At 41.7% G+C, this 13,956-nt stretch overlaps 1 protein-coding gene across 1 annotated transcript in view; it reads left to right on the plus strand.

Annotated features, from left to right (window-relative positions):
- HGD (homogentisate 1,2-dioxygenase) overlaps nt 1-3,301 on the plus strand; it is a 49,295-nt gene extending 45,994 nt beyond the window's left edge. The window contains exons 13-14 of the mRNA XM_059163942.1: nt 185-366; nt 2,949-3,301. Of these exons, the coding sequence (XP_059019925.1) occupies nt 185-366; nt 2,949-3,113 (347 nt within the window). The 3' untranslated portion in view covers nt 3,114-3,301. The remainder of the gene's footprint in view (nt 1-184; nt 367-2,948) is intronic.
- Nucleotides 3,302-13,956: the final 10,655 nt, after the last annotated feature.

The following is a 13,956-nucleotide window of genomic DNA, read 5'->3' on the forward strand; positions in this document are numbered from 1 at the left end:
GTTTCACACTAATGAATGTTTGGGGGGAGTGGGTTCGCATCTATCAGTATTTGTTGGGAATCCTTAAAAATTTATCAGATTCTCCTACCTTCTTGGCATTCCACAGAAATAATGCTTGAGAGGTCTTGGTACTTTACAGGTCTTGCCTTGAATAATAAAAATAATACTCTTTCAACCTTCCCAGGGAACTGCATGAGTGAATTCATGGGACTTATCAAAGGTCATTATGAGGCAAAGCAAGGTGGGTTCCTGCCAGGGGGAGGCAGCCTGCACAGCTCAATGACCCCCCATGGGCCTGATGCTGACTGCTTTGAGAAGGCCAGCAAAGCCAAGCTGGCACCCGAGAGGATTGCTGATGGTACCATGGTAAGCCAATCTAATGCCAGGCTCTGGCAGCTTCTGGGCTTCCCAACCTTCTCGAGAGGAGTGGCTTTTATTTATTTATTTATTTTTTAATTTCTCCAAAGACACAGACATGGAGTCAGGAGAGGAGAGTGTGTCTGTGTGTGTGTTTATTCCCATGTGTGTATGCACACACCCCTATATGTATACTAGACACCTGATGTGGTTGGGTAGAAAGAGCTTTGGACTCGAGTCAGACCTGAGATCAACTCCTAGCTCTTAGTTCCTGCATGACCTTGACCAAGTCACTTAACTTTGTGCTTTCATTTTCCCCATCTGTATAATGGGTGTGGTAGCCATCCTAGCAGGTGGCTATATTCAACCTTATACACTGTCCAGCACTGTTCAAATACAAGGGAATATTATTAATATTATCTGTATCCAGTCCAGAGTACATATGCAGTTGAGGTAATCCTCTAGGGCTACAGTCCCCAGGGATGCAGGATGTCACCTTCTGTGGAGTTCAAAGCCAAGGAGGATCAGGAAGCCAAGGCTTGTGAGCAGCAGTTCTCAGCTGTTTTCTCATTTTCTTTTGCTCTACTTTGGCATGGGATGAAATTGATGGGACTGAAAACTTGTTTTGTATTCTTCCTGTATCAGGCTATAAACATTAAGCCTGAACACAATCACAGTTGGTGGCGGTACTTGATTTTTATTTTATTTTTGCATTCTTGGAGGTGGAGTTTATGGACCACAAGGAGTAATTTTATGCTCAATCATATGCAAATTTGCTTTACATTTTTAAACAAATGTCTTCAATGCTACCTGACTTTAAAATCAATAGCACAGACCTGCTTGACTGCATGCCCAGATTGCAAACAGAAAACATTATCTGTCCCTCTATCCAATGCAGTTTGTTTTCAGTCCCAACTCTAGGACCAGAGTTGATGGAGCTGATCTGCACCAGGAGGGTGCAGAGTCCCATCTGCTTGGCCTTGGCTCTCTTTCTCTTTCCAAGGGCCTTTGCAGAATTATATCTCTGTGAGATGTGATTTGACAGTCTCAATCAAGCTATTGTATCCAAAGGCTCTTTGAGGTCTATGGGCTACCCAGACTTGTCACTCAGTAATCTTTGGTGTCCAACTTGGCTTTGGACAGTCAGTGTTATCAGGAAGCAGTGTTCTGCATCAGAGAGGCAATGACAAGACTGTTTATATGAGGAACAAGACTTTGGGAAATGCCTGGGGCACTAGGCAGAAAGAGCTCTCCTGTGGAAGGGATTAAAGGCAGGGGAGACTCTGGGTAGCCAGAGAGCCCAGACTACTTGGCAGGGGAGGTCCTGGCACACTACCTAGACCTAACTTTGGGTCTCCATCACCATTTCCCATTATATAATTTGGACCCAGGCCCATCGATACACCTTACCCTTATTCCAGTTTGGAATAAACAAACTTTATACAATACTTTCTTCACAGCTCAGCTGGAATGGGGTTTTGTCACTCCAGTTAGACAGCAAGGCTCTTAAGAAGCAGTCCTCAAAGAGACAACAACAAGAATAGCCATAATAATAACACGTATCTGAATAGGGCATTATAATGTACGCAGCACTTCCATATGTTCTCATCTAGACCTCATATCAAGCCTGTCATGGGAAGTCAGGCAAGGACAATCATCTCCATTGTTCTCTACATGAAGAAGCCAATGTATATTAGATACCAAACATTAATGTGGGTTCTCAGAGTTGTGACACAGTAGAACTTTAACTTCCTTTTGTCCATCTATATTTTTAAAATTTCTAATAATGTGAACATGTAAGAACTGTAGGGTTTTATTCCGTTTTTGGTTTTATTTTATTTTTATAAGCCACACTGGGTAGGGAAATCAGCAGTTGGTGAAGCTGGAATGTTTAAGCTGCACCAAGTACTTGCATATTCTTTCTGTCAGAGAGAAAATCCTCCTGAACACAGTGGGACATCCACCATGCAAAATCTTCTAGGATAGGGTTTTTTAAAAGTGCTACAGCCCTTCCTGCTTCCTCCTTCCTACTTCCTCCTCCTCCTTATACTGTTTTCCTCCCTCTCTTTTCCCCAGCCCATCTCTTGATCAGAGTTCTAAAAAAGAAAGCTAAAATCCTAGCTCTTCCACTTCTTAGCACCATCACCAGCCACTTCCCAGCTTTGAGCCAGAGTTTCCTCCACTACAAAATGGGGAGCATGGCCTCCCCACAAGGACATAGCCATAGTGAGTGATGGCCCCTAAGAAGATGAATATTCCTAGGACGTTTTTGCTTCTACCTTTGGATGTAGTAAATTTAGGTCCATAATACTATAGGACAATGTGAGGCTTACATGCCCAATTCCATTTTAATTGAATTAAATGAAACATGGAAATCAGAGAAGTTAAGAGTCCTGCACAGAGTCTCACTGGCTTCTAAGTGGTGGCACCAGAGCCAGAACCCCAGGTGTGAGCCTGCTATCCTCACTATGTTAGCACACAACTTATTATTCAAAGATTCTGCCTACCTACATCTTTATTCTTGACATCAAATTGAATATGTTTTATTATCCAACTCACTTATTTCTTGCCCCCCTCTTCATTTCCTACAGGCATTTATGTTTGAGTCTTCTCTAAGTATGGCTGTCACAAAGTGGGGGCTCAAGACCTCTAATTGTTTGGATGAGAACTACTATAAGTGCTGGGAACCTCTCAAGAGCCACTTCACCCCCAATTCCAGGAAACCAGCAGGACTTAACGGAGCATTGCTGCCATAACTGAAAATGGATTTATGTGGTTTTTGTTTAGAATCATGCCCTCTGGCAGTATGGAGGAGGGGATGGGTTAAAATGGGAACTCATTTTTTTCACAGGCAAGTAACTCAGGCATTTGGAGAAATGTATTTGAAAAGTTCTATGTCAGCTTAATTACTCAATAAATACTTGGCTGGTGTTCTGTGGAAGTAGCAATTGGTCATAATCAAGTCTTGATGAGGCATACCTATATTGGCCAGGACTGGGGGTCCATGAGATTGACTCAAGATCAAGAGCCCTTCACATGAGTTTAGCCTGCATGCCTTTATTCCAGGAGTGCAAATCCATGGTGTCTATCACAGACCACAAGACCAAGCCACAAGGAAGGACCATGATCAAGGGTCCACAAGGAAGGACCAAGGCCAAGGTCCCAGGCATAGGAAAGCATAGGTGTTCAGCAGAGCTCTATACATCCAGCACCATCCTAAAACAGATGGACAGCCAGGCCAGCAGGCTGTCTGATCGTGTAGTCATGTAGCAGCCAATATGGATGATTATGGACAAGAGGCTCAGCCACTAAGAGTGAGCATCATTCACTGAGGGGACCAACTGCCCTGATTTCCCCATTGAAAGCCCCATATCTCAAGATACGCTAGGCCTGATCAAACCAGAGTACTTGGGCCCCCTATTATTCACTCATATATCAGTCCATTTGGCAACCTTTCATTGAGTCCTTCCTATGTGTCATCTACAGCATGAGACACTGGGGGTGAATGATTGAGAAGAAAGAAGTCATCTCTTCCCTCTCTTAGTGAGCTCACAGTCTGCAGAGATCAGGGCCAAAGAAGATTAAGGCCCCAGCACAGCAGAAAGCCAAGCAAAACTGAGGCAGCACATGCTGTATAAACGCTGTTCCTAACAGATTCCCTCCTGTGGCTGGCATCCCTTCCAGGGGACTGGGCTGTCCAAGATTTTGGGGGTGAGCTGATTTGGTTCTCTTGGAGAGAATAGACAGGGAAATCAGAACAGAAAAGAATGGCAAGTGTGTTTTTTACTCTTCTAGTTCTATAGATTTAGCATATCACTTTGCTACCCTAGTAATAATTTTGATATGCTGCTATCAAGTTTTTATTTAACAACATCTAGTGAGAGTCAGCTATATAGCAGGGCCTAGAAATTAGGGTTGCTAAATAAAACACAAAATGCCCAGGTAAATTTGAATTTCAGATAAACTCTGAATAATTTTTGGTACAAGTTAAGACATATAAACCTGTATTTTTATTTGCTAAATCCAGCATCCCTATGTGGGATATGGTGCTCCAGGAGATAGATATGGTTCTCACCCTTATTTATGGAGGTTACATTCTAAAGAGGGAGACTGATGAAGTAAACAAAATAATTACAAATTGTGAAGCACACCAAAACAAAACAAACAGGAACTGAGATGTGAATAGCATATGGGAAGGGGAAATCATTCTTTAGAGAAGATCTTCAATGAAGAAGTGCCTACAAGATAAGAAGAAGCAAGTCATTGGAAGGGTAAGGTTGGGCTTGGGGTATAGCACAGAGGAGGAGTCTTCTAAAACAAAACAAAACAAAACAAAACAAAACAAAACAAAACAAAAAGCCTTGTAGTTTCAAGGAACTAAAAGAAAAGCAATTGTGCAGAGCCCAGGAAGCAGGAGCAGGCCATGGCGATAGTCTTGGCAAGACACAGCATTGTCCTAGACTAATGAGGTGACAGCAGAGACAGAAGTGGGTAAATCCTGAGAGCCCTTGTTCATGATCTGTATGCAAGGGATGAAGGGAGGAGCAGTTGAGGACAGAGCCAAGATGACTGGTAGGCTTCTGGCAGTGGTATTTCATGGTCTCCAACAGTAACGTGGTAACAGAGGCTGGTGTGCCTTCCTAATGTTCCTTAATATAAAGAACTCTTCATTAAAAATGGAACATTGTTAACTAGTAAACCAGTCAATACCTTTAAATAAGCATTGAAACTGGCCACTGTAGCAGAAGTTGCTAGTAGTCTGCCCATCTCCCACCAGCAAGCACCAACCGGTGCTGACCAGCCAAATCCACTTGCCTGCGCCACACTCGCAACTCTGCCCAAGGCCCAAACCAGAAGCCACCAGAAGTGCTGGAATTGAATGGCCCTGGACACAGCCCTCAACCCATGACAAATGGGAATTCATGGATAAACACTCTAGCCCTCTTGCCCCACACTTCTGAGGCTTGTGTTTGGCCCGGCCGGCCCCTTGAACTTCCAGAGCCGGATGAAGCTCTTCTGCCCACGGAGGCCATGTCCAACAATGCACTTGGGATTAGCTTCCCTGGCCTCCCTTCCCCACACTCCTGGGTGCATCCTAGGCTCTCCTCTCAGATGACCCAAACTAAGAGGACCACTCAAATAGTTTATTCCCAAACTCTAACTTTTCCAGAATAACCTCCTCTAAATCTGCTCATACCCACATACCTAGACTCTCATCCATTTCTGTTCACTCCATCATCACTTTGGTGGCCAAGCCTTCCCAGAGCTGAGGAAACATTCAGCGTTTACAACCATGCGGTCCCAGCCCTTGTGCTTTATCTCCTCTACTTTATCTTGTTGGCAGCAACTCCTCAGCAAGAGACAATATTTCACCCACCCAGGCTGTTCACGCTAATTAAAAAAAGATTTAGTTTCCTTCTGTTGTGCTTCAGATCAGCAAGAAAGATCTGTGCCCTTTCCTTAATGCCCTATTCTCAAAGATACCTTCCTCTATCAAGCTCCTGAAGAGATATACTATCTCTTTCCTGAGAAATAAAAATTCTTAAAAAATTAAGTTTCCTCCTGATTAAGTTTTCTCCAATGACAAGAGAGTTTTCTGACAGAACCCCTTGGCATCATTACATATTTTCCTATCTGAGATGCAATAGAAGCCACTCTTCCTCTTTTTCTCTTTGAGACACTTCTCTCACAGCTTGGACAGTAGCAATAGCTCTAGAGCAATGGTTCTCCATAGGGCCAATTTTGTGCGTCTCCCAAGACATCTGACGAAGTCTAGGACATTTTTAGTTGTCGCAACTGAGGAAGTTGCTACTGGCATCTAGCAGATAAAAGTCACGGACCCTGGTAAACAGTCTAAAGCGCACAGGATAGTCTCCTACAGCAAAGAATTAGGCAGTACTGAATGCCAATGGTGCCAAGGTTGAGAAATGCTGCAGCCACCACAGTGGTTCTTAACGTCAGCTGGACCTTCCATCTCCTGGCAGCTTCTAAAACTGCCTGAGGTATGTCTCAGATCAATTAAATTAGAAATGCTGGGGATAGAGCCCAAATGAATTTATTTTAAGTTCTTTTAAGTTTTTAATTTTAATTCCAGTATAGTTAACATATAGTATTGTCTTCATTTCAGGTGTACAATAAGGTGATTCAACAATTCTATGCCTTACTCAGGTGCTCATCATGACAAGTGTCCTCCTTCATCCCCATCACCTGTTTCACCCATCCCCCCACCCACCTTCCCTCTGATAACCATGAATTTGTTCTCTATAGTTAAGAGTCTATGTTTCGGTTTGTGCCTTTTTTTTTTTTTTAATTTATTTATTTATTTGACAGACAGAGATCACAAGTAGGCAGAGAGGCAGGCAGAGAGAGAGAGGAGGAAGGAGGAAGCAGGCTCCCTGCCAAGCAGAGAGCCCGATGCGGGACTCGATCCCAGGACCCTGAGATCATGACCTGAGCCGAAGGCAGCGGCTTAACCCACTGAGCCACCCAGGCGCCCCCGGTTTGTGCCTTTTTTTCACTTGTTCATTCATTCTGTTCCTTATATTACACTAAGGTGTGAAATCATAATGGTGTTTGTCTCTCTCTGACTTGTTTCACTTAGCATTATACTCTGTAGCTCTGTCCACATTGTCGCAAATGGCAAGACTGCATTCTTTTTTATGGCTGAATGATATTCCATTTTATTTATAAACTGCATCTTCTTTATCCTTTCATCTATCAATGGGCACTTGTGCTGCTTCCATATCATGGATATTGTAAATAATGCTGCTATAGGGGTACATGTATCCTTTCAAATTAATGTTTTCATAATCTTTGGGTAAATACCTGTAGTGCAATTACTAGATCATAGGGTAGTTCCATTTTTTTTTTTTTTAAGATTTTGTTTATTTGACAGAGAGAGAAAGAGAGATCACAAGTAGGCAGAGAGGCAGGCAGAGAGAGGGGGAAGCAGGCTCACTGCTGAGCAGAGGGGCTTGATCCCAGGACCCTGAGATCATGACCTGAGCCGAAGGCAGAGGCTTAACCCACTGAGCCACCCAGGCGCCCCGGATAGTTCTATTTTTAACTTTTTGAGGAAAAACCATACTCTTTTCTACAGTTGTTGCAACGATTTGCAGTTTTGCAGTTTGCATTCCCACCAACTGTGCATGAGGGTGTTTTTTTGTTTTTTTTAATGCTCAGGTTCTCAACTTTATTAAATAAAACAACATCAGTGAGAAAATTGTCAATGCATCTTTTTTTTTTTTAAAAAAGATTTTATTTATTTATTTGACAGAGAGAGAGAGATCACAAGTAAGGCAGAGAGGCAGGCAGAGGGGGAGGGAGGAGGAAGGCTCCCTGCTGAGCCCGATGGAGGGGGGCGGCTCTATCCCAGGACCCTGGGATCATGACCTGAGTGGAAGGCAGAGGCTTAATCCACTGAGCCACCTAGGCACCCGTGTCACTTCATCTTTGATACAAATATAAGTTTGTATCCATATTTGTGAAGTAGCCATGCAGATACAGATTTCTAACATATTACCCTGAAAGCAGATAGACGGTTGGGTTCCTTTTTCCCTACATCCTAACTAACACTTGTTTCTTGTGTTTTTGATTTTGTGCATCCTGACAGGTGTGAGGTGATACCTCGTTATAGTTTTGATTTGCATTTCCCTGATGATGAATGATGTTGAGCACCTTTTCATGTGTGTGTTAGCCATCTGGATATCTTTGGGAAAATGTCTATTTCATGTCTTCTGCCCATTTCTTAACTGGATTATTTAATTTTTAGGTGTTGAGTTTGGTAAGTTCTTTATAGATTTTGGAAACTAACCCTTTATCTGATATGTTATTTACAAATATCTTCTCCCATTCTGTAGGTTGCTTTTAGTTTTGTTGATTGTTTCCTTTGCTGTGCAGAAGCTTTTTATCTTGATGAAATCCCAACAGTTCATTTTTGTTTTCATTTCTCTTGCCTCTAGAGACGTGTCTAGCAAGAAGTTATTACGGTTGAGGTCAAAGAGGTTGCTGCCTGTGTTCTCTCCTAGGATTTTGATGGTTTCCTATCTCACATTTAGGTCCTTCATCCTTTCTGAATTTATTTTTGGCATATGGTGTAAGAAAGTGGTCCGGTTTCATTCTTCTGCATGTAGCTGTCCAATTTTCCCATCACCATTTGTTGAAGTGACTTTTTTTTCTAATTGCATATTCTTGCCCTAAGTGAGAGGGTTTTGTTTTTGTTTTTGTTTTTGTTTTTTTGAAATTCCTCTAGTTAATCCAATGCACAGGCAAGGCTGAGAGCCACTGTTTTGGAAAACTACCTTAGAAGCAGTAGAGCGAGCTTTGGTGCCCAGGTGGGGCATCCGGAGAATGTGGGAAAGAGGAGAGGAGTTAGAAAAGCTAAGGCCTAGGTGTAAATTCTTTATAAGTTAGAAGTTAGTGTGCAGTTTCTGTGTTATGATTTTCCAGAGTGATGAAAAAATTCATCACTATGGATTTGAAGTAAGTTCTGTCTCAAAGTTATCTTACTACTAAAATTAAAAAAAAAAAAAGGCTTGAGAGTTGACATTTAAACTTCATTACATTTAGTGATCAACTAACCTTCATTTTCATATTATCAACTTTATATATAACTGCATCACAAATCTGAGGTATGCCCAAAGTTTATCCTTTTGTGAGTTAGTATAGTACATAGTTAAGAGAACAGATGCTAGAGCCAGACTGCCTGGGTTAAAATCCAGGTTCTACCACTTATTAGCTGTGTGACCCTGAGAAAGTTACTAAACTTCCCTCAGCCTCTGTTTCCTCAGCTGTAAAATGCAGGTACTTAATTACCAAATCCAAAACTCTGGAATTGAGACTGTGCTTTCAAAGCTGAATAAGTTTGTGCAAGTGGCTTAATGTCTCTGAGGCTCACCTTCCACATGTGAAAGAGGGAAATTATTTGTTTCACAGAGATTTGGTGGGGGTGAAATAAAACCAGGCATTGAAAGCTGGGTTTGGCACATAGTGAGCATAGGGAAATATTAGCCATTACTTTTGTTACTGTTTATTGCTGTTGTTGTAACTCGGTGAATATGTATTCATTCCTCCCTCAGTGAGGCTACTGTGCCACTTACTGTAGGTGACACCGGAATGAATAAATCAAGATCCTTGTTGCTAAATAAACAAGCATTTATGGGACACCTAGGTGGCTCAGTCGGTTAAGCATCTGCCTTCAGCTCAGGTCATGATCCCAGGTTCCTGGGATTGAGTTCCGAATGGGGATCCCTGCTAAGCAGGGAGCCTGCTTCTTCTCTCTCTGCCTGCTGCTCCCCCTGCTTGTGCGTGCTGTCTCTGTCTGACAAATAAATAAAATCTTAAGAAAACAAACAAACAAGCATTTAGATGATGATTCTCATGCAATAAGTAACAGAAGCCCAAAGTGTACAAAATTTAGAAGAATTTCTTTCATCATCTTTTAGGTTTTAAAGCAAGAAAATGATATTAAAGCTCAATTTAAGATATCAAGAGTGCGTATTAATAGCTCAGTTAATGTGAAAATTAAGACAGATTCTACACTTTGATGTAAGTAGTTTGCATATGACTAGCTACAGAACTTTTCCTGGAGGAATCTTGCCTCATCATGTGTGCCTTTGGGACTCTAATTAGCCTACTTTTGGTTTTTTTAAATCTAAAATTATGGGGTGCCTGGGTGGCTCAGTTGGAAAAGCATGTGACTCTTGATCTCCCGTAGGGAGATGGAGCCCTGGAGTCCAGGGTAAGGCTCTGCTCAGCAGGGAGTCTGCATCTCTCTCTCTTCCTCTGTTTCTGCTCCTCCCCCTGTTCACACCCCCCCCAAAATAAATAAATAATCGCCTAAAATAAATAAATAAATAAATAAATCTGATATTACATCAGAAGCTTCCACATAACTCACCACAGCACTATCAGCAGCACATACCTTGTAAAAACCAAGTGTATGCAATGCTATACGTTACCTGGAAGAGAAATTTAACAAATAGAGCAGTTTTGCTTACCTGTGAGCATTTATTGCCTTTATTTTGGATCCTATGAATAAAATTAAAATCTAAAAGACAGGTATATTTTATGACATGATTTCTCTGAATAAAAAGACATGGTATTTATGCATGCATTCAACTGTAAAAAATTGTAAAACTGAAAATCTAGCATTAGCTTAAGAACTAGGACTTTATCTCATAAAAAGGAGTCTGAGGTTGGCAGGTTGGGCACCGAGTGATCCTGGACTCAAGTTCATTCTGGTTTTCCACTATGCAATTTTTGGCAAGTTGTTTTATCTTCATTTCATTTCTAGGCTTTATATCCACACTCCTAGAAGAAGAGAAAGAAAAAGCAGGAAGGGAAAGGAAGGATTTCTCCTTGGGAATTGTCCTTTTTTTTTTTTTCAGGAAAGGAAGCCCTTCCCACCAGACTTTCCTGATGTCTTATGCTCAGGCTGGATTCCATGCCCATTCCTGCCCAATCCCAGATTCATTCCCTGGGGCTAGGGTCGTGTCTACCCTGCCTTGGATAAAAGGACTTCCACCAACCTCCTGAAGAAATCAGGGGTTCTATCAGAAGGAAAGGAGGGGTAGTGGGTGCTGCTGGGCAAGCTGGTGCCCACCAGGGATACGTTCCTGTGGGAATCCAGCAAGAACAACATGGGAGGTGTTGGGTTTGAATCTAACATCTTCACTCTCACAGCCCCAAGAGACAAATCTGTGAATACTTGTTTTACACAGGAAATGCTCCAAACATCTGCCTGATTTCTCCAAATACATCTTTATTAAAATGGCTTTTTGAGTTTCCTGTATATATGAGATAAGGAGGTTGGTAAGCAATTGTCTCAATTATCCCAAGTCTCATTTTCAATCTCAAACAGTGACATGGACAATCAGAGCTATTGTTCTTAATTGAAACCTAGACTCCTAATCCTCAAATTAGCAAGGTTTCTTGAAGAGTAAGACAAGTTATTTCTCCTCCCTAAACCTTTCCTATAGAATTGGGCCGTGAGACTGGCAGATCTTCAAAGATTTTTCTGACTCTAATGTCCTGTATACCTGTGAATGTGCTAGAAAATCTGAAAGTACAAGTGGCAGGCCCTAAGCCCTCCAGAGGCCCCATTCTTTCTCAGTACCCAATTCCACAGAGCATCAGTCTTCATCCCATTGAAAGAATGGTTAAAGATCTGCCCTCTGGAGTCAGCCTGCCCAGATTTAAGTTCTGACTCAGCTGTTATTAGCTGAGGACTCAAGCAAATTATTTAACCTCTCTAAATCTCTTTTGCATAATGGGGATTTTTAAGGTATGTTGTGAGCTGTGTAAAGCCCTTTCTTTAGTTTAGTGCCTAGAATACAAGTAAAAGTTTAATTAAGTGCTAGCTGCTATGTTTTTCTCCAATGTACTTTCCTCCAAGAAGGAGCTCTATCTTCTTCATAGAAGTATCCTCAGTGCCTAGCCATGGCCAGGGCTAAGTAAGTGTTTGATCAATGCAGGAGATCTGACAGCCAGTGTCCTAGAAGTCAATAGGACACAGGCTCCTCCACCCAAAAGGCTCCAGGAAACAGAGCATCTCCAGTACCAGCAGACTAACAGCAGCTCACTCCCCTTGCAGCTTGCATTGGTTCTTCCTCCCAAATACCCTGATAGGACCAAACACTTCTGTGCCACCCCTTCTGCAGAGCATGATTTTGGAGGAGAAGCTGACTCCTCCTAGATAGAAGTCTATCCAGACTCTAATAGATGGCTTCAGGGTAATTGACCTCCCTTATTTCCATCTACCCTCACCCAAGCCACTTCATATAAAAAGTAGTAACTCTTTGATGCTGTCTCCATCCTATATGAAGCATAAATAAAACACTCTCTAGCAAATTTCATGTTTTCAATTATGAAACATAATGTAAGTAAAAAAAAATATGCTTAATCATGCAAATGCAGTTTCAAGAGTTTACACCTTCTCCTCCTACTCACAACAATTTCATATTGCAACCACTGAGTCCTTCCTATATTGATTTCTGGAGCAGCATCAGTCAATTGCCTCCTTTCCCTACTCCCACCCCCAATATTTTTAGAAACTAATTATTAAATAAGAGAGGAATGATTTCAATGCAATTGGTGATAGAAGTAAAGAATTAACTCAAAACTGATCAGGTGATATTCCTTGTGATTACGGAGGAAAATAACTTGAATTCTTCTTTTTTTTTTAAAGATTTTATTTATTTATTTGACAGAGACAGAGACAGCAAGAGAGGGAATATAAACAGGGAGAGAGGGAGAGGGAGAGGAGAAGAAGGCTTCCCGCCAAGCAGGGGGCCCAGTGGGGGGCTTGATCCCAGGACCCTGTGATCATAACCTGAGCCGAAGGCAGACGCTTAATGACTGAGCCACCCAAGGGCCCCAGAACTTGAATTCTAAGGGTAAGTTTGCTGCAGAAATCTGCAGAGATCAGATGTCAGACTTTCAGCTTGACTTTAATCTTTCAAATCCTGAAGCTTGGCAATGAGACCAATGCACACTGAACTTTCTTGAGATGTTGAAGGGTATACAGGTGGATGACTTAGTTCAATGTCGCTCCAGGTCACAGTATCAACAGAAAGGGTCTCTATCTCTGCTAGGGAAATGGTAGTAAACAAGGAGGCCAGCAGGGAAATAAGTGCAAGCATTACAATCAGAGGTACACACAGATCCTCTACTAGAAAGATGATAAAATTCTATGTGAACACCATGTGTCCTATGTGTTTCTGCTGCTAGAAAGTAGCAGCAGAAACTTTGAAATTTAGTCTTTGAATATATTTAGAGCTAATTTTAAGGTGTTGTCCATATTTTTAAATCATGCATATTTGATCAAGATAGTTTCACATACAGATCTCTAATCTTTTCAAATACTCCATTAATGATCCTGAAGAATGGAGAAATAACCAGAACTCTGTATCTTCCCCAAAGTTATGAGACTGTGTCAAGTGCTACCAAGAATGAGGAAAAAATAAAATGGAAAGTAAGTCAGGGAATGAACCCAATGGAATTTTGTCTGAGCATAAATGTAATCTTTTCCTCTAGGCAGGATCTATAATAAAGGGTAAAAAGACATAGTATTTAACAAACCAGCCTATTACGAAGTGATATTGTCCTGGAGAGGGGAAGGGATGTCATATACAGATAAAGGAATATTAAGAAGACTGGCTCCTTGTGCATGTGCATAAAGGGGAACTAATAGAGATAATATATTTAGACTTTCATAAAGCTTTCGACAAGTTCACATCCAAATGAGTCATCCTGGGATTAGCAGGCACTGCTTTGTTCTTCATTCAGGGCTCTCAAAATTGAAAATCATTCTTAGCCTTGTCTTACAACAGCCTGATTACTGGTCATCCTCTAGCCTTTCTTGCCCTGAGATCCTTGTCCAGATTTAGAATGATCTTCCAGGAATGCAAATCTTATCAGGTTATTCCTGCTTAATACCTTCAGTGACTCCCATTGCCATCAGGATGAAGCCTAAGGGTCTTAATTGTGGTAAGAGCCTTATGATGTGGCTCTAGTTCCTTGTCATTTTTGGATGCTCAGCATTTAAACCACTTTGTTTGGGAATTCCTTATCTGCCTCATACTTTAGAGCTGAACATGC

The sequence above is a fragment of the Mustela lutreola genome, chromosome 2 (genome assembly GCF_030435805.1).
Source record: "Mustela lutreola isolate mMusLut2 chromosome 2, mMusLut2.pri, whole genome shotgun sequence".
Lineage (NCBI taxonomy): Eukaryota > Metazoa > Chordata > Mammalia > Carnivora > Mustelidae > Mustela > Mustela lutreola.